The sequence below is a fragment of the Lithobates pipiens genome, unplaced genomic scaffold (genome assembly GCF_037356315.1).
Source record: "Lithobates pipiens isolate NorthernLeopardFrog02 unplaced genomic scaffold, aLitPip1_a1.2 Scaffold_22, whole genome shotgun sequence".
NCBI classification, from domain to species: Eukaryota; Metazoa; Chordata; class Amphibia; order Anura; family Ranidae; genus Lithobates; species Lithobates pipiens.
Genome location: NW_027507784.1, coordinates 103,150,671 through 103,171,680, shown reverse-complemented (window position 1 = coordinate 103,171,680; position 21,010 = coordinate 103,150,671). Strand labels below are relative to the sequence as shown.

General features: G+C 42.7%; 1 protein-coding gene across 1 annotated transcript in view; it reads left to right on the top strand.

The window, feature by feature from the left end:
- LOC143925685 (dynein axonemal heavy chain 11-like) overlaps positions 1–21,010 on the top strand; it is a 701,866-nt gene that overhangs the window by 313,982 nt on the left and 366,874 nt on the right. The window contains exons 40-41 of the mRNA XM_077450147.1: positions 8,219–8,381; positions 17,937–18,060. Of these exons, the coding sequence (XP_077306273.1) occupies positions 8,219–8,381; positions 17,937–18,060 (287 nt within the window). The remainder of the gene's footprint in view (positions 1–8,218; positions 8,382–17,936; positions 18,061–21,010) is intronic.

Below are 21,010 nucleotides of genomic sequence, written 5' to 3'. Positions count from 1 at the left end.
CGGTGCCCATTTGTGGGCACAGATTGGGCATCATTTGCACATGTGGATGGCCATGGGGTACATACCTGGCCAACCACATGTTGCCCACTTCCCTGGTGGTCCAGGTGGCTTCCCTGGTGGTCTAGTGTGGACATCTGAGGGGGGCTGCACTGATAAACAATCAGCGCAAACCCCCCTGTCAGGAGAGCCACCGATCGGCTCTCCTCTACTTGTGCCTGTCAGACGCGATCAACGACTTTTCCTGTTTACACCGTGATCAGCTGTGATTGGACACAGCTGTCACATGGTAAAGAGCCTTTGCCGAAGGCTCTTTACCGAGATCAGTGTAGAGGTGTGTCAGACTGACACACCAATCCACCGATGGCCACGATGCGCGCCCCCACGGGAGTGCAGCAGCATGTTATCCTGAAGGACGTCATATGACGCCCAGTCAGGATAACAGAACCACTTCCCGGACGTCAAATTGCTATTGACCAGGCGGGACCAGGCGGGAAGTGGTTAATCGTGACCAATTATGTCATATGTCTCCAGAAAAATAATCCGGATGATTTTTGGAACCATCTCTGGATGACGGACCCCTGCTTTCACCATCTCTTGGCATTGTTGACCCCCTATATTAAGAAGCAGGACACATGCATGAGGCTTTTATTATATTTTTTGGTTGAATAATGATTTGATTTGGTATATTTTCTATATTTTTGGATGCATAGAGAGCACTTTTTGGTTAATTTCTATAGGCAGATAGCATGTCTAATTGTATTGGTTTTCTTTTTTTAAACACTTGCCGACCACCGCACAACGATGTACGTCGACAGAATGGCACGGGCAGGCATATGGGCGTACATGTACGTCCCTGCCTTCCCGCGGGTGGGGGGCCCGATCTCGGGCCCCCCCCGGTGCCAGCGGCGGTCGGTTTTCGTTCAGAAGCGATCTGGGATGAGGGGGCGGCCATTCATTCATGGCCACCCCCTCTCGATCGCTCCTGACGAATGGAAGTGAGGCGTGACATCACTTCCTCTCCTGTAATGTAAACACAGGAGAGGAAGTGATGTAATCTCTCCTCCGTGTCGGTATTTTTCGTTCCGGCACCGAGGAGAGAGGATCGGTGAGTTGCACCAACACGACACTTCACAGTAGAACATGCCAGGCACACTCACACCCCCCCTTCACCCCCCGATCACCCCCCCAATCACCCCTGCCCCCCCAGTCACAGTGACACCAATAGCATTTTTTTTTTTTTTTTTGCATTGGTGTCATTTGTGACTGTAATAACTGTTAGGGCAGTTAGGGTTAGCCCCCTTTAGCTCTAGGGTACCCCCCTAACCCCCCCAATAAAGGTTTAACCCCGTGATCACCCCCCGTCGCCAGTGTCACTAAGGCTGGGTTCACATTGCAGCGGTTTATGAGAACGGATGTGATTCGCACCGCACTGCAGTGCAAATCACATCCGATCTCTGTGCGATTCGAGTTCAGCCATACTGAATTCGCGCCGCACCCGCCGCACCCGCCGCAAATTCGCACGGGACCCTTTTTTTGGTCCGCAGCAGAATCGGATCGCATGGGTGTTCACACCATGAGATCCGAGTTTGCAGATCGCACTGCGATATGCGAACTGATCTGGGGGTGTCATTAACATTTCACTGACACTCCCAGCAGTTCGCATAGGGCAGTGTGAACTGCCGCCGGGAGGCATGCGATGCGGGAACCCGCCGCGGATTTGTGGCGTTCCCGCATCGCTTCAGTGTGAACCCAGCCTAATAAGCGATCGTTTTTCTGATCGCTGTATTAGTGTGACTGGTGACGCTAGTTAGGCAGGTAGGTATTTAGGTTCGCCGCAGCTTTTTATAGCGCCAGGGACCCCCATATACTACCGCATAAAGCCCCCTGATTGCCCCCTAGTTAACCCTTTCACCAGTGATCACCATATAACTGTTACGGGTGACGCTGGTTGGTTAGTTATTTTTTTATAGTTTCAGGGCACCCGCCATTTATTACCTAATAAAGGTTTAACCCCCTGATCACCCGGCGGGTGTCATTTGTGACTGTAATAACTGTTAGGGCAGTTAGGGTTAGCCCCCTTTAGTTCTAAGGTACCCCCTTAACCCCCCCAATAAAAGTTTAACCCCGTGATCACCCCCCGTCGCCAGTGTCACTAAGGCTGGGTTCACATTGCAGCGGTTTATGAGAACGGATGTGATTCGCACCGCACTGCAGTGCAAATCACATCCGATCTCTGTGCGATTCGAGTTCAGCCATACAGATAGTATGGCTGAATTCGCGCCGCACCCGCCGCAAACTCGCACGGGACCCTTTTTTTGGTCCGCAGCAGAATCGGATCGCATGGGTGTTCACCCCATGCGATCCGAGTTTGCAGATCGCACTGCGATATGCGAACTGATCTGGGGGTGTCATTAACATTTCACTGACACTCCCAGCAGTTCGCATAGGGCAGTGTGAACTGCCGCCGGGAGGCATGCGATGCGGGAACCCGCCGCGGATTCGTGGCGTTCCCACATCGCTCCAGTGTGAACCCAGCCTAATAAGCGATCGTTTTTCTGATCGCTGTATTAGTGTCACAGGTGACGCTAGTTAGGCAGGTAGGTATTTAGGTTCGCCGCAGCTTTTTATAGCGCCAGGGACCCCCATATACTACCGCATAAAGCCCCCTGATTGCCCCCTAGTTAACCCTTTCACCAGTGATCACCATATAACTGTTACAGGTGACGCTGGTTGGTTAGTTATTTTTTTATAGTTTCAGGGCACCCGCCATTTATTACCTAGTCTCACTAGTGTACCCCTAAATTTAGGGGTGTCTACTTTCCAAAATGGGGTCATTTGGGGGGGTTTGTGCCATCTTGGCATTTTATGGCCTTCAAAACTGTAACGCCCTTAGAAAGCCTGAAGGCGGTGCTTGGTTTTCGGGGCCCCGTACGCGGCTAGGCTCCCAAAAAGTCCCACATATGTGGTATCCCCGTACTCAGGAGAAGCAGCAGAATTTATTTTGGGGTGTCATTTCACATATGCCCATGGCATGCGTGAGCAATATATCATTTAGTGACAACTTTGTGAAAAAATAAAATAAAAATAAAAAGTTTGTAATATTCCCGCAAATTGTGGCAAAATATAAAATATTCCATGGACTCAACATGCCTCTCAGCAAATAGCTTGGGGTGTCTACTTTCTAAAATGGGGTCATTTGTGGGGGTTTTGTGCCATCTTGGCATTTTATGGCCTTCAAAACTGTAATAGGTAGTGAGGAGTGAAGTCAAATATTTACGCCCTTAGAAAACCTGAAGGCGGTTCTTGGCTTTCGGGGCCCCGTACGCGGCTAGGCTCCCAAAAAATCCCACACATGTGGTATCCCCATACTCAGGAGAAGCAGCAGAATTTATTTTGGGGTGTCATTTCACATATGCCCATGGCATGTGTGAGCAATATATCATTTAGTGACAACTTTGTGAAAAAAAAAAAAAAAAATTAAAGTTTGTAATTTTCCCGCAACTTGTGGCAAAATATAAAATATTCCATGGACTCAACATGCCTCTCAGCAAATAGCTTGGGGTGTCTACTTTCTAAAATGGGGTCATTTGTGGGGGTTTTGTGCCATCTTGGCATTTTATGGCCTTCAAAACTGTAATAGGTAGTGAGGAGTGAAGTCAAATATTTACGCCCTTAGAAAACCTGAAGGCGGGTCTTGGCTTTCGGGGCCCCGTACGCGGCTAGGCTCCCAAAAAATCCCACACATGTGGTATCCCCATACTCAGGAGAAGCAGCAGAATTTATTTTGGGGTGTCATTTCACATATGCCCATGGCATGTGTGAGCAATATATCATTTAGTGACAACTTTGTGAAAAAAAAAAAAAATAATTAAAGTTTGTAATTTTCCCGCAACTTGTGGCAAAATATAAAATATTCCATGGACTCAACATGCCTCTCAGCAAATAGCTTGGGGTGTCTACTTTCTAAAATGGGGTCATTTGTGGGGGTTTTGTGCCATCTTGGCATTTTATGGCCTTCAAAACTGTAATAGGTAGTGAGAAGTGAAATCAAAAATGTACGCCCTTAGAAAGCCTGAAGGCGGTGCTTGGTTTTCGGGGCCCCGTACGCGGCTAGGCTCCCAAAAAGTCCCACATGTGTGGTATCCCCGTACTCAGGAGAAGCAGCAGAATTTATTTTGGGGTGTCATTTCACATATGCCCATAGCATGTGTGAGCAATATATCATTTAGTGACAACTTTGTGTAAAAAAAAAAAAAATGGCTCAACATGCCACTTATCAATTTCCTTAGGGGGTCTACTTTCCAAAATGGGGTCATTTGGGGGGGTTTTGTACTGCCCTGCCATTTTAGCACCTCAAGAAATGAGATAGGCAGTCGTAAACTAAAAGCTGCGTAAATTCCAGAAAACGTACCTTAGTTTGTAGATGTGACAACTTTTGCGCAAACCAATAAATATACAGTTATTGACTTTTTTTTTTACCAAAGACATGTGGCTGAATACATTTTGGCCTAAATGTATGACTAAAATTGAGTTTATTGGATTTTTCTAATAACAAAGAGTAGAAAATATCATTTTTTTTCAAAATTTGCGGTCTTTTTACGTTTATATCGCAAAAAATAAAAATCGCAGAGGCAATCAAATACCATCAAAAGAAAGCTCTATTTGTGGGAAGAATAGGACGCAAATTTTGTTTGGGTACAACATTGCATGACCGCGCAATTACCAGTTAAAGCAGCGCAGTGCCAAATTGTAAAAAGACCTCTGGTCATTGACCAGCAAAATGGTCCGGTCTGAAAGTGGTTAATGCACAATAAAAAATTGTGTAGAATAATACTTGGCTATGTGTTTTACTTCAAATGACAATTTGGGAGTAGGCAGTTACATTTTAAAAAATACAATGTAAAATTAACAAGGGACGCCAACATAGTTGTATCTTCTATTAAAAACTACAGGATAATAGTGTTGTGGGAACTTCCACCAAAAAAATAACAAGCATAATAATATTGTTCTTGATATCACTAGAAAAAAAAAGCCTTAGAAAATTAGTTTCCAATAACTCCGTATCAGTATCACCAGCAAAGCAGCTTCATTATTATCCCATTAAAGAAGAAGAGAATATGCTCTGCATTTCGAGATTTCATAATTTGCCACGTCGGGAATGTTCATTTTCCATTATGAGCGCTAGTTTACAAGACCGACCACTTCTGGCTTGTCCTTGCTTCCGAGCATGCGTATTTGTACTTTGGACTTTTGTCCAACGGACTTGTGTACACACGCCTGGAAATTCCGACAACAGACATTTGTCCGCGGAAAATTTTAAAGCCTGCTATCCAACATTTGTCCACAGAAAATCCATCAACAATAGTCCGATGGAGCGTACAAACGGTTGGATTTTCTGCCAACAGCCTGTCATCACATGACAGGCTCACACAAAAATCTGATCGTGTGTACGCAGCTTTAGTCTTTTTACTAAAATGCCATTTTAGTTTTAGTCCCATTTTAGTGATCTGCAATTGTTTTAGTTTTAGTCTTATTTAGTTGACTAAATCTGCAGTACATTTTAGTCGACTAAAATGCCCTACACTTTAATTGACTAAAATGTCCTTCAGTTTAGTCTACTAAAATAGGATGGATTAGTTCAATTGTAATGAATTAAGCATTTCTCTAGAATTTCCAAACTTATATACTTCTGGAGTAAAACATTTTAATAGGTTATTATTTATGGTATTAAGGTTTGAGCAAACTCACAGATACAGATTTAGCCACTCTAGATTGTCTGAGGAAGCCTGTAATGCACGCTTGCTCTGGACAGTGGTCTGAAGAGGCCTGTAATGTTGCATAGTGTTCTGGATGGTGGTCTGAGGAGGCCTGTAATGCTGCACAGTGCTCTGGATGGCGGTCTGAGGAGATCTGTAATGCACACAGTGCTCTGGATGGTGGTCTGAGGAGGCCTGTAATGCTGAACAGTGATCTGGACGGTGGTCTGAGAGGCTGTAATGCTGCAGTGTTCTGAATGTCGGTGGTCAGAGGAGGCTGTAATGCGCACACAGAGCTCTAGACAGTGGTCACTGTGAGGGATAGCCTGTAAGGCACAGTGCTCTGGATGGCAGTGGTCACTGGTCAAGTTCAAAGGAAGCCTGTAATCCTGCACATTACACAGTGTTGCATGCTAATTGTGGTTTCAGGTCTGAGGGTTGGCCTGTAATGCAGTGGTCATCAACCCTGTCCTCAGGGCCCAGCAACAGGCCAGGTTTTATGTATTACCTTGGGGAGATGCAGACTAGAATAGTGCAATCACTGAGCAGCAAATGATATCACCTGTGATGTATTTCAGTTATCTTGCAAACCTGGCCTGTTAGTGGGCCCTGAGGACAGGGTTGATGATCACTGCTGTAATGCACAGTGCTCTGGATGTCTGTGGTCAGAGGAGGCCTGTAATGCTGCACAGTGCTGGATAGTGGTCTCAGGTCTGAGGGATGGCCTTTAATGCACAGTGCCCTGGATGCCAGTGGTCAGTGGAGGTGTAATACACACACAGTTGATTGGACAGATGGTGGTCTGAGGGGGGCGTCAGGCCTGTAATTGTAATGTACACACTCACAGTGGGTGGTCTCTGCTCTGAATGGTCTTCATGAGTTGGGAGTGGAACTCTCATGGGAACTCGGGAGGTTTGTCATGCACCGTGCTGCTCTAGACAGGCATCTGAGGACTCGGAGACTTGTAATGCTGGCTGTTGCTTGCTTGCTGGGAGGGAAAGCAGGTGGAGCTCTATGGAAACCGTAAATTAGTTCAGTCCCTGTCTGACATTTTTGTTTAGTTTTCGTTCGTTAACAAACACGGGATTGATTTTTGACATAGTTTTGGTCAGTGGATGAAACTGTGGTGTAGTTTTAGTTTTGTTTTCATCACTGTAAAAATGCTGCTGATGAAAATTTTGATAAAAATATTTAGTTGACGAAATTAACACTGGTTACAACTGTCTAAGGCTTACTGTACACTAGCAGCTCCTGGCTTCTCCTAAACTTATTTTTTTTTGCCAAAGCTTCTAAAACTCAACTCCATAAAAGCATATAGGGGTTGATTTACTAAAACTGGAGAATGCAAAATCTGGTGCAGCTGTGCATGGTAGCCAGTCAGCTTCTAACTTCAGCTTGTTCAATTAAATTTTGACAAAAAACATGGAGAGCTGATTGGTTTCAATGCTAAACTGCACCAGATTTGGCACTCTCCAGCTTTAGTAAATCAACCCCATGTTTCCACATACACATAGGCTTTTAGCAGAGTTTACGAACTGCAGCGTTTAGGTGAGGTTAAACCTCCCTCTCCTGAACATGGAAGAATTGCGTTCAGGATAAGAACAATTTGACTATTGGCCCGTGGGAAAACACAAATCGTGGAAAAATCACAGCAAAAACCTGATTTGCCTCATTTTACCGTGGTCAGGAGCTGCCAGCGGACCTGAAGCTTTAGAGGGAACTTCCCTGCACTTTTGTGAGACTTTCTTATACTTCCAGGAAGTAACACATTTTTTTTTACATTTTAACTGCTTTTTTTTTACATTTTAACTGCTTTGCAATATGACAGTGACAATCAAAGATGAAGGTATGTCTTTATAACACACAGTGACATATTATTTACAGTAGCAAATACATTTAGGTATTTTCTTTATAGCAATATTATTTAGGTTGCTTGCTTTAGGTAACAGAGTCTGATACTCCGGTTTGAGCATCTACTTTTTCAGACTTTTCTTGTTTGTATTTCCGCGCATTTTCGCACATATTTTCGCACATATGCAAATTTCATGCAAATTCAATCACACGCGCAGAAACGTATTCTCATGTTTTTGTTCTGTACATTATGTGAATGGGCATTTGCAATCGAGCGCATTTGCATGCATGAGGAGTAAATTGCTGACCAAAAATGCTGATTTTTCTATTTATTTTTTTTATACTGAACAATGCATGGCACTTGTTTACACAACTGTGTGCATAAGCACATTACAATTAATGGGCTGTATTTTAGCTCAGTAAAAAAAAAAAAAAGCTGTACTGATCTTTTTAAGCTGCAGTGTGCAAGAGGCCTTATGAAGCCATGGAATGCTATTGGATGCTAAAAACATTGAGGCAGGTCTCCTAGAGCAATTCTTCTGCCTTTAGCTTGGTTAAACACCAAACCACCAAATTATTAAAGCAAGATTTTTTTCCTCCTTATGTTACAGCTGCCGTATCAGTCGAATTCTGGAGTTCCAGTATGGAAATGCTCTGCTGATTGGAGTTGGAGGTAGTGGCAAGCAAAGCTTATGTCGCCTGGCTGCTTTCCTTAGCTCTCTTGAAGTTTTCCAGATAACGCTTCGTAAAGGTTACAGTATCCATGATCTCCGGGTAAGACAGTCAACTTACAAGATCTTTAATGCATAGGATACTTAATACCAATAAACACAGTTGTGTGTCCATTTAAAATCATTAAATGTAACTAATAAAAGTATGTGAATTAGACTTAAAGTGTATGTTATCCCAACATTTCATATTCTTGATACGTGTCTATTGTACTATTTTCTTGTGTGAAAACAGCATCCTGTTCTCTTTGCATTGTTTTCTTTACCTAGCAATCCTACCAGTCCCTCTGATTTCTTATTTCAAACTGACCACACTAGGCATTGAAGCACATCTATCCCAGCATAGTCAGTTTTTTTCTTTGCATTCTACTCAGAAGCACAGCCTGCCTGTACTCCAATGGTCAAACATGTACTGACACATCACTAGGAAGATCAGTATACTGCTGTTCCTCTGCCTCCTGCTGACACACCTCCTTGCAGTCTCTGCCCCCAGCTCTCTAAGCCCCTTATGTAGTTGAGAACAGAGGTCATATGATTACTTATAAAAAAGGAATTTATAATGTTCTATACGAAAATTCTTCAATATATTAACAGTAAATATGTTAGGTCTGAGCATGCCCTTTACAAGATAATTTTCAGTTATTGACTGGGGACAAAGAGGGGGCAAATGCATTAAATATCTTCTTCAGCTTTTTTTTACAAAGGAAAATGAGGTAGCTCAAGTCCTTAACCACTTAAGCCCCGGACCAATTTGCAGCCAAAGGACCAAGCCCCTTTTTGCGATTCGGCACTGCGTCGCTTTAACTGACAATTGCGCGGTCGCGCGACGTGGCTCCCAAACAAAATTGGCATCCTTTTTTTCCCACAAATAGAGCCTTCTTTTGGTGGTATTTGATCACCTGTACGTTTTTTATTTTTTGCGCTATAAACAAAAATAGAACGACAATTTTGAAAAAAATGCAATATTTTTTACTTTTTGCTATAATAAATATCCCCCAAAAACATATAAAAAATTTTTTTCCTCAGTTTAAGCCGATACGTATTCTTCTACATATTTTTGGTAAAAAAAATTGCAATTAGCGATTATTGATTGGTTTGCGCAAAAGTTATAGTTATATTTACAAAATAGGGGATAGTTTTATAGCATTTTTATTAATATATTTTTTTTACTAGTAATGGTGGCGATCAGCAATTTTTAGTGTGACTGCGACATTATGGCAGACACATCGGATATTTTTGACACATTTTTGGGACCATTGTCATTTATACAGCAATCAGTGCTATTTAAATGCACTGATTACTGTGTAAATGACACTGGCAGTGAAGAAGTTAACCACTAGGGGGCAGTGTAGGGGATATGTATGACGTTATGTATTTTTTTAATCGTAGGGGGCATGGTCTGGCATGTGATGTCACTGATCGTCTTTCCCTATATCAGGGAACATACGATTGGTGACAGCCACAGTAGGAAGCATGGGCAGAGGTTTGTTTACACAGACCTCTCCTCGTTCTTCAGCTCTGGGACCCGATCGCGGGACACCAGCGGCGATCGGGTCCACTGGTCCCGCGGCCATGGTCATGGAGCTCAGGACCGAGTCGGGAGCGCGCCACCGGCAGAGCGCTCCCGACCCACGGCTGGGCACTTAAAGAGCAATGCACAGGTACGTGCTTGTGCTCAACCGTGCCATTCTGCCAACGTACATCGGCGTGAGGCAGTCCTTAAGTGGTTAATAGGGATAGTCAGGGGCGTACTGACAACTCATGGGGCCCCCGGGCAATAGGAGATTATGGGGCCCCCAGGCAATCGGAGATTATGGGGCCACACAGTATACACAAACACATACACATACAATCACACAGTATACACAGACATGTTTCTATTGGCTGAGAATCTCTAGATTTTTAGACCAAACGGATGTCGGTAAGGGACATTTCAGAGACAGATGTAAAAAAAAAAAAAATAATAATAATTTTGTCATACTGTCCCTGGTTTACTGGGGCTGGCAACCCTGATGGGGCCCCCTAGTGGCATGGGGCCCTCAGGCAGTGCCCAAGTGGCCCAATGGTCAGTCCGCCCCTGGGGATAGTACTGACAAAGCCCTAAATGATCCACAATGTCTCACAATTGACATGGTCCAGGAACATTTAGACATGGTCCAGGAACATTTAGACCAGTTGGCTTACAACCAAGGTTCCTCAAAGAATTGAGCTCTGTTATACCTAAGCCACTGGATTACACCAAGCTATATACTGGAAAAATGTCCTTACAGAATGTCTCCAACTTACAAGCCAACCTCAATGCACCATTTAATTGGGCAACTAAGGCTGGCCATACACAGTGCAAATTTCACACAGGCAGTGTTGACAGGGGAGTCAACAATTCTCTTCTCCTGGCGGGGGCAGCCAGGGGTTGCTGTACCTGCTGGCAGAAGACTGATTGTTGTGATTATTGCTAGCAGCTATAGCAGTCACTAGCAAAAATTTTTCGAACTGGCCGATATTTGAACCGTGTATGGTATGGTAGCATATGTATTTAATGTTGATAAATGTAAGGTTAAAAACATGTATGCATCATATATTCTAGGATGACAATAGCTGGGGGAGTCAATGGTTAAGAAGGATCTGTGTGTTCTGGTAGATTATAGACTTAGAGTAGTTATAAAGGCAGCCTTTGTCAAGTAAAAGAGTGGATATAGCTCGAGTTCAGCTATGAAATTTCAGTACCTTGTGGCTCCGGGCCCCAACATCGCAAGGGTTGAATGTTCTAGGTTTCAAGGCTCAAATAGGTAGGTAGGTGGGTTTTAAAATAGAGGAATAATTACCTTATTTCTTGCTCCCCAAACTGCCAGAATTATGCAGCGCAGTGACTTCCTCAAGCCTGAAAAGAAGACTTGTAATAGTGTAAAGGAGGGAGGTTCCTTGCATTTGTATGTAGTGCTTCTTTTTTCTTTTTAAAGGATATGTATACTTACCTCCTCTGTGCATTTGGTTTTACACAGAGTGGCCAGATCCTCCTCTTCTGGGGTCCCTCAGCGGCACTCCTGGCTCCTCCTCTTCTCAAGTGCCCCAATGGAGAGCCATTCTCCCTCGGGGCACTCATGCGGGCGTACTCCCGTGTCCTGCTGCTGCGTTTCATTGACACAGACAGCAGGACTCGACCTGGTCCCAGGCTCCCGCATCACTGGATTTGATTGACAGCAGCGGGAGTCAATGGCTGTGCTGCTATCAATCTATCCAATCAGGACCCGAGACCGGGTTCAGGTAAGTAAATGGGGGGCTCTGGGGGGCTGCTGCATCACAGGAGGTTTTTCACCTTAATGCATAGAATATATTAAGGTGAAAAACCTGGAGGGCTTACAACCCCTTTAAAAATATATGTATACAGTGGAAGGAAGGATGAGTGTGTTATTACAGGGGAGGTCCTCCCACCCCTACAAAAAAAAGGCAGCAGCTGCCGCTGCCATTGCGAGTAAGGGAATCTGGCAGTGCAGCATTACGGCTTCACGCCCGATCCCTACTGCGCATGCGCATGCGTGAGGCACCGATGTGCTCTCCTATTGGCCCGGCAGCGAAGGAGAGGGATGAGTGAGGAAACCGAGCTGTCATGAACTCACCACAGCCTGGACTCCCGGAAGTGAGTGGGACAGGATATCTGCTCCCCCCCACCCCCGAAAAGTGGCAAATGTGGCACCGGAGGGGGAGGAGACAAATAAGCAGAAGTTCCACTTTTGGGTGGAACGCTGCTTGAAACTCTGTGCCCCTGTTCCGTTATTCTGTTTGCTAAAAGTCACAGCCCTGGCCTACTATTAGTAATTTTAACTTGTGCCTCCAGCTCAGCGTGTTTCAAAGATTCAAAGACTCCTTTAAGACTTCCATAGAATTGGCAAGGGCTAGTACAAAGTGATGATTTATCAATGTATTTACCACCCTTTCACCCCGCTCCTGACTGCCTCCTACAAGCAAAAATGGTGCACCTCAGATGCTTTGCATTGAGGTGTGGCAATTTTACCACAACATTACAGAGTTTGAGAGGTGGCATCACTTGTCAAACACACTTAAGAAAGTGCAAACCTCCTCTCACTATCTTCTGAAAAGCGTTATCCCCTTCTTTCATTGTTTTTTTGCATCTCGGTCCTGATCGTCCACAGCTTCCTTGTAGCTACTTATTACCTAAATGCTTTAACAGTGATGGTTGCGTGGCACTTCTCAGGCTGGGTTTGCTAATGGTGACAACAATGGACCATGCAGCAAAATGTGCATTGAAATGGTCATTTTGTAGTGTCCATCAGAAGTCTGAGTGACGGGGTGACTAATAAGCACAATTGGAAGACAAGACACAGAATACTGCTACTCTATCACTGGAAGCGCCTAAACACAGATCTTCAAGCCAGGATCACTTAGTATTTTAACAAAAGACTCAGATTTAAACATATAAAAAAATACTTTTGCAGCTTTTAAAGCTAATATGTTAAAGCTTACATTAAATTTTAAAAATTAGGTTTGCATATACTTTAATTCACCACAGCTTATACTTGATAATTCACTTGCAATAAAATGCATGATAATATATACCAAGCCTCTGACGTACTGCACCAATTTGCATTATACTAGGGACACATCTTTCATTGGCTTCCAAAGCTCCAAACGGGTGAGCATTCTTTCCCATTATTATATGCTACACAAACAATGCCATTTCTAGCACTTCAGTGCAATTAAAATGGTGGCAACGAGACTTCTCTGGTGTAAATAATTCCTGAAAGTAATTCTTTGCTTAATTATCCATTTGCAAATATTGTTTTTCAAAACAGTTTGCAGGTCAGCGCAGAATAAGCAGTGCCACAATTACAGAAAACAAATAAACCAATTTCTTAACTCATCCTTAATTGCTGCAGAGGTCTCCACTAGCTGATGGAAGGGATGCAACAGTTGCCATGGTTTCCAGTCGTTTACATGGTAACTTTGTTACCAGATAGAGCCTAATTCATAACTCCTAGTTGTTGATTTGTAAGCTGGGAAACAGCTACTGATGTATTCATACTAATACGTAATGAATTTTTTAAAAGGGTCAGCCCACCCAAAACTTAGCCTTGGCAGGTTTAATTGGCCTACATTTTTTTCATTTCTGAGGGATTTCAGTAGCAGGTTCTTGACACTGTAGCTATGTACATGCTGCTCACTTTGCTATGGATGCTCTCTACTCCTATCAACTCTGCTTAATATAAAATATCTGTAAACACAGCACAGGCAATGAGATACTGTTTTAATAACTTTGAGAGGTGGGTGGATGTGGGAACTCAAATGTAGTGATTTCACCTCTAGAGTTTCTAGAATGAACTTGCTGGCTGGCACCTACCACAAACTAAAATATACACCAAACAGCCATAACTTTAGGTCCACAAACAGGTTAAAGTGTTACTAAACCCACAACACTAAAATCAGTCTGTATATGCAGTAAAGCATGCTTGTTATACTCACTGTGGAACCTAAGGGGTTAATCTTCTGCATTGTGTAAAAAATATGTTTTATTCTGTCTTCTCCGATTCGCCCCTTTTTCCACAGTCCCTAATCCATCTCCTGATAGAACAGAGCCTTGGAGGCACTCTGCACCTGCTTAGTTTGGTGTGTATTGCTAGAGAGTTTTTTGTTTTGTTTTTGGGAGGATGCATGTGATCAGCACAGGGCCAATCAGCACTGTTCAGATAGAGGGTCAGGGGTCCTGCAGCCCCATAGGACATTGGGAGGAGAATGAACTTCTCCTACAAGCTTTAACCAGTGCTCGGCTGGACACTGGTAGAAGTCAAATGACTGCTATATAATGCTGATGAGAAAAGATAGTTAGTTATAATTACCAAAAAAATGCATGTTCAATGCAGGGTCCTGGGTTTAGTAACACAATAAGGGTACCCATACTCACCCTTGTTCACAGCCAAAAGAGCCTACAATGGCTACATAAACATCAGAACTGGACCATGGAGGAAGGTGGCATGGTCTTATGAATCATGTTTTCTTTTACATTATTATTATTATACAGGACTTATATAGCGGCAACAGTTTGCACAGCACTTTACAAACTGAGTACAGTTACCATACAATTCAATACAAGAGGAATCAGAGGGCCCTGTTTATTATAGCTTGCAATCCAAAAGGGAGGGTCATGTGATACAAAAGGTAATAACTGTGGGGGATGAGCTGATGGAGATGATAAAAGTTTAGTTGTTAGGTGGAGGCAGGATAGTCTTCTCTAATGAGATGGGTTTCCGGAGATTGCCTAAAGGTGGACAGACTAGTAGATAGTTGGACAGATTAGGAGTTTCATAGAATGGGGGGAGGCTTTGGAGATGTTATGGAGATGGGCATGAGAGGTGGTGACAAAGGAGTTAGAAAACAGGAGGTCTTGGGAGGAGGGAATAATTTAGTATTTTGAGACAAGGTTAGTGATATAGCTGGGGAAAGAGTTGTATATGGCTTCGTAAGTTGTTAGTATTTTGAATAGTATTTTGAATGGGTTGCCACCTCATTCCTTTAAACCTGAACACATATTAATTACACAGGTTCTTAGGCACAGAACCTGTGTAATTAATTTGTGTTCAGTTTTAAAGGGATGAGGTGGCAACCCTACTTACCGCAGAAGAGATTGCACCAGGATGCAGTATGGGAAGTGTTGTCAGAGTATTGAAATCATGGATGCTTCTTGGATACAGCAATCGCTTTGCTTTAATGGAGGATTAGCAATGCATGGCTTACAGCATAATAAACATGAAACAGGAACAAGGAGCATACAACTACACACACTTAGGAACTAAGGTATTTCCTCTAAATACATTACCATAGAATACACATTATAAAACTGCAGTGCCACCTACTGGTATAGATAGGTATAATGCATATATATAGTTCACAATATAGAAAACTACTTGCTGTTGCTTCCTCCAGCAGGAAGAAGGCAAGCTGGTGGTGGCAGCATGATGCTTTGGGCAATGTTCTGCTAGAAAACCTTGGGTCCTGTCAACTTTAGATTCTAAATCAAGGGCAAGAGCTGTCACTGACAATTCTCAATGTCTATGTTATTGAAAGCTTGATGCAATACAATGCATGATTAGTACATGGGAGAGATGAATTCAAACAGTCTGAACTCACCTGAGCTATGCAAGGGTTGTGGGTTCGGACTAGAATCTGAACATGCCTGGGCTCATCACTACTGGTGATTATATGATCACTGAGTTGAGGAGAAGCAATAAGAGCTGCCAAGATTTCTTCCCTATCCCAGGCTGAAACTGAAACTGGCATATAATACATTACAGCCTCCACTGTGTTTTCTGAGATTATTATGGCGGTAATACAATATTCATGTATTTATGTCACTATTAGCCTATCGCGAACCAGCAAAACATTTTGGAAGCTATGTTGCATTAAAGCAAATACAGGCCCACTAACCCTTCTGGCTACTTAGAGAATTGACAGTCTGTGAGAGCTTTTTTAATTGCAACAACTCCTTTAAGTATTTCCAATTAAACAGATTTTTGGAATAATTTTGAGGATCAGTATCACTACTACTGCTATTCCCCGGTTTTAGTCTGAACATGCCCTGATATCGCTAATGCTCTAACATCTGAAACCATAAGGCCTCATTCACACGGTCATGTGTGTCTATCCTAGGGGATAGGCACCCTCACCCACACAACTGTCAAATTGGGACCATCGATTGTGGTCGTATAGCTGCTGCATCCTATTAGACATGAATGGGATGCCTGCATGTGGGTGTGCAGAACACTTGTGCATTCTGTGCATGCAAGAATGTATTTTACATGGGTATAGGGATAGGTATGTCCATGTGAACAAGACCTTCAAGAGAAGATGCAATCAGCATTAAACCAACTTGAATGCCTGCTTTCCCCTTAGGGTCAGGGCTGACTTCACACTCTTGTGATACTGAAATTCTCTAATAACACAGGTACAGTCACTGGAGGTAAGTTCCTTCCCTAGGAAAAAACACACAGTCCATAGGCTGGCTTCTTATTAAATTTCAAGTTACCTAGGCAGAGCTCACAGGTGGAAAATACAGAATCCATATATACCTTTTCCTAGTACAGGGCCCAGCACCCCACAGACACTAGGCACACCACCCTTTGCTCTACAATCAGAGCCTACTTCATTGTTGAGCATTATTCTCTCTTCATTCTCCAGCCCATGCACATGCCCATAATGCCAGGGCAGGTTTGGCTAAAAGCTTTTCATTCAACAAAGCAAATGTTTTCCTTATTTCAGAGTGACTTAGGTGTTTACGCTGTCTCTCTTATAGAATTTATACATAAACTATCTTCCCCAGGTAACACTTGCTTCCAATTGGAGGACATTTTTCCCAAGAAGGAGTTGAAGTCCCTTTTGCTAGCCGATTTCAATGGGAACCCTTTTCTGCTTGCTCCACAATTCAAACTCCCCTGCCTTAACTCCCCTGGACTGACTATTTATATGTTATCCTCGGGGGTCTAAACTGACAAGACCATTATCGGCAACAAAAATACAGGACCACCCCTTATGGAAACTTAGCACCCCGTTACAAATAGAGATACAGCTGAAGCAGTTCCTCTACTGTAGAGGGTGGTGGTACCTATTCGACGATACTTTGTAAGGTCTTGTTTATACTAGCTGTTGAAGGGTGAAGGCATAAAATCACATGGTCAAGTCATAGTTTTACTGCCGCTAGCCACGCTCCCCTTCTGCTGCACAGGCAGTGGAGGGGGGTGCACATATGTCACAATGCTTTGAATCAGGGCATGGCAAAAATTATCCTCACTCTCATATTCAGCAGGTAGTACAGCCTGCTGAACGTGACCCATTAAATTGAATGAGGGCACCCAGCAACTGCGTGCAATGCACTAGTGTGTGGTTAAGGGGTTAAATCAAGCAGTGAGGAGACAATACAACACCTCCTCACCACCTGTCAAGTGCAGAACGCTCTTCAGAGAGCAGCGCTAATGTAAATGAGTCCTAACAGTCTACTGAAGTAAATTCTTGGATGTTGAAGCTGAATGCTGCTTACAATACATTTTTGGTGGATTGTAACACCTCAGTGCATAAGCACTCTTTCCTGTTAGGTACTGTATTTTTTACTGCACTTTGTCTTTACTGACACAGAAAATCCCACTGATCAAGCACTATATGTATACATTAGGCACAGTGCAACATTTCATTTTCATTCCCACTGCTGTCTGACCAAAAGAATCTTATAATCCTTCAATTACAGTAATTAATACCTCTATGAGGACACCTCATAACTCACCTGCTACATAGAACCAATAATCATTCTTGATTTGTGCAGCAGAATCTGACAGGTTATAGTGAGGTGGGTAAAAAATGAACCAAAAGGCCATTCCCTGAACAAGTGCAAAGCCCAGCAGAGCCTTCTAAGAAAATACAGTCTCTGCATGTCTACCATCACAAATCCCAAATATAAGGGAATTATTTAGATAGTTGGTGCAGCTATGCAAATCATTTAAACCCTTTTTTTTAATTTTCACTTTTTTTATACCATTGATTTATGTATTTTCATTTGTTTTTATGTACTTATGTTTCTTTCTATATAAATTAATTTATTTTGCAGAGTGATATAGCTACCTTGTATTTCAAAGTGGGAATAAAGAATATTGGCACCGTGTTCCTGCACACAGATGCTCAGATACCTGATGAACGATTCCTTGTTCTAATCAATGACATGCTGGCATCAGGTACTATCAGTAATTCTTCAAATGAGTCATCCCAGTTACGATTGGAACTCATAATTGCTTGGTAACATGAGTTATCTCTCACTGTGACAACTATTGCATTTATCTGCTACTGTGTAGCAAGTCTGAAGGGCTTATATTGTCATAGATGCAGCAATCGGTGATGATTTCACAATAAATTATGTACGATTTTTGGACCTGTGTAAGGTAACCCTAGGAGTACTAAAGCAGTAGAATTGCTTCTGGTCTGCTCTGATGCATTTAGTGGCAGTCACATTTAAAACAGGTCATGCATCAATTCATTTGATATGAGTTTTTTTTATGGTGTTTATTTATATATGCATTTTGTATATAAATGTCAACTGTCAAATGTCAACTGGCACACTAGAAGGTGTGCAACACTTCATATGTTTCTTAAGCCCTGTGAGCACGGGCCGAATATTGGCCGGTTCAACAGAAACTGGCTGACATTTGGTCCATGTGTATACTAGCCTTTCTGACATATGCCAGCTGAACAACTGGCTTCTGTTGAACAGGCATGCTGGAAAACTAGCATCGGATCGACATCCGATCACCGCTAGCAGCCAATGGCTGCCAGCGCTGACCAGTGTGTTCTGGCGGCAGTCCCCCTATCAGACAACAGCTCGGTGGGGAGATCACTGTACTAACATTGGATAGTTAGTACAGCAAGCTTTATATCACTTTACATGTTTTAACATATTTATTTGATATATATATATATATATATATATATATATATATATATATATATATATATATATATATATATTTTACACTGTCTCTCTAATTTTTTTTATTTTTATTATTATTATTTTTTATTTCTATCAACAAGCGGAGAACAACATCCCTTGTGATATCATGGGCAGTGACAGGTACTCTTTACTGAAATCTGGGGTCTATTAGAGCCCAGATCTCTCCTCGGCCCTCAAAAGCATCTGATCACATCAAGATCGGTTTGATCAGATGTTTGCAAGCTGGTAAAGGCTTGAAAACAACAAACCAAAACAAAATTGACTAAATACTCATCGCTTCCAGTTTCCTACACCATAGAGATAACCAGGGAATGGTCAAGTTCCTTCTTCATCTCTATGGTTTGAAGTCTTGACCATCGGTTTCAATCAGGGAATGTGGCAGGAGGGGGAGGGACCACCTTCCGTCACATATAAAAGTGATTTGGTGGTTGTATAGCTGCTCAGATCACTTTTACATTATACAACAGCCATCACCAGCTCTAAAAAAAAAAGATACCATGATCATGGCTGTCCTGGTAGAACCACTGAAACCTGAGGACGTACGGGTTTATCTGTTTTCAGGAAGTGGTTAAGGGTATGAACGCATAATTCTTTTTTAGGACTTTTTTAGGACAGTTCCTGCATGATTCCTGGGTGGGCCATATTGGATAAAATTAGGTTTGCGCACAAAAATGGCAAACAAAGGACAAAGAATTAGTCCCCATTATTCCCTGTGGTCTCCCTGACTTATCATTCCTTTTTCTGCACAGTGTCATGTAAAGGCGGCCCTCTTGAGAGAGGCAGGGTTTTACTTCTTGTCAGAGCTTGTTATCATGTCAGAGCTTCTAGCAAGGAGGACAGTAAGCAGCACAGTAGTGTCATCTCCAAACCCCACTCCAAATCTCTTGAGAATATCAGTCAGAGGCAGTGGGGCTGAACATGCACACTGCAGTAATACAACTGTGAGGCTGTAGGCTCAGGAGTGCCTAGGCAAACTACTGTAACATACCAGCAAGTACACTGTTATTTTTCAGGAGGGATTCAAGAAAAAAGGTACATTTTTCAGGGTACTATTTAGGCACAATTACCATTGCCAAATATTACCACAGCATGGCAAATCTTCACTTTTTGGATTCAGGTTCACTTTAAAGCCTAATCCTAGCCAAAACTTTGGTGTGGATAGAAAGTGTATGGGTTAGCACAATTTTATGTTTCTACTGTTGTCTGTTTTGCTGCTGCAGAGAAATTTGAGGCCTTTCTAACGGGGGGAATATTTGAAAACAAGTTAGGAAGTATTCAGTGTCTAACCTTCTGTTTTAATTTGTCTATGTGCCTTTTGGCTCTTCATGACAACTGCATCCTTCGTTTTCTGTCATGATGTCACAGGACATGAGGGGAAATATTCCAAATTAGGTCACATACATCTTTTAAGACTTACCATGTTAATATTAAATATTTCTCACTTTAGTCCACAAATTGGGCTTGATTCAGGCTTTAAAAAAAGCTAGAAACTTCCCTTTGAAGCATTATTCTTGCTTTTTATCGCACTTCAGTTTAGTAAATCACACGTTTTGAAAGACAGCGCTTACATTGATTCCTTCTTCCAATTGTTGTACCTTCACTGTATATATGCTAGGTCTTGAGCCTGTCAGTACAGACAGGGTTGATGGGTGCAGTAAATGTATTTGCAGAGCACTAGGCTCAACACATTGCAATGCAACACTGGTGCATGAAGTCAAATTGTGCAGCAAGCACACAGAATAGCAGTCTTTACATTCTCTTAATTGTGTGTTCAGGCAGTGCTTACATTACTTTGAAATAGTTAGTCCACTCAAAGTTAACATTTTTTTTTTTGGTGGGTGCCAGGGCAGGACTAAGGAGTAGACAGATGGCTTCCTTGGGCAATTTAGGAGGAGGAGGGGGTGCAAAAATAGCATGACCTGAAACATATGCTGCTGACGTAATTAAGAACGTATTTTTTAAATGCAAGCAGAGTGTAAATACCTGAATTTAACCAGGTTTTGGCCTCCTGTAGTCCATTTACACCAGGGCTATAGAATAAGGGGAAGAAGCAGCACACAAAGCCAATCACTTCAGGTGCTGACAGAGAGGATGTTGATAAGAAGAGAAAGCAGAGTGTCAAAGAGAAGAGCTCATCACCGTTGTTACTCTTCTTTCACTGACAAAGCACAGGCTGGAGG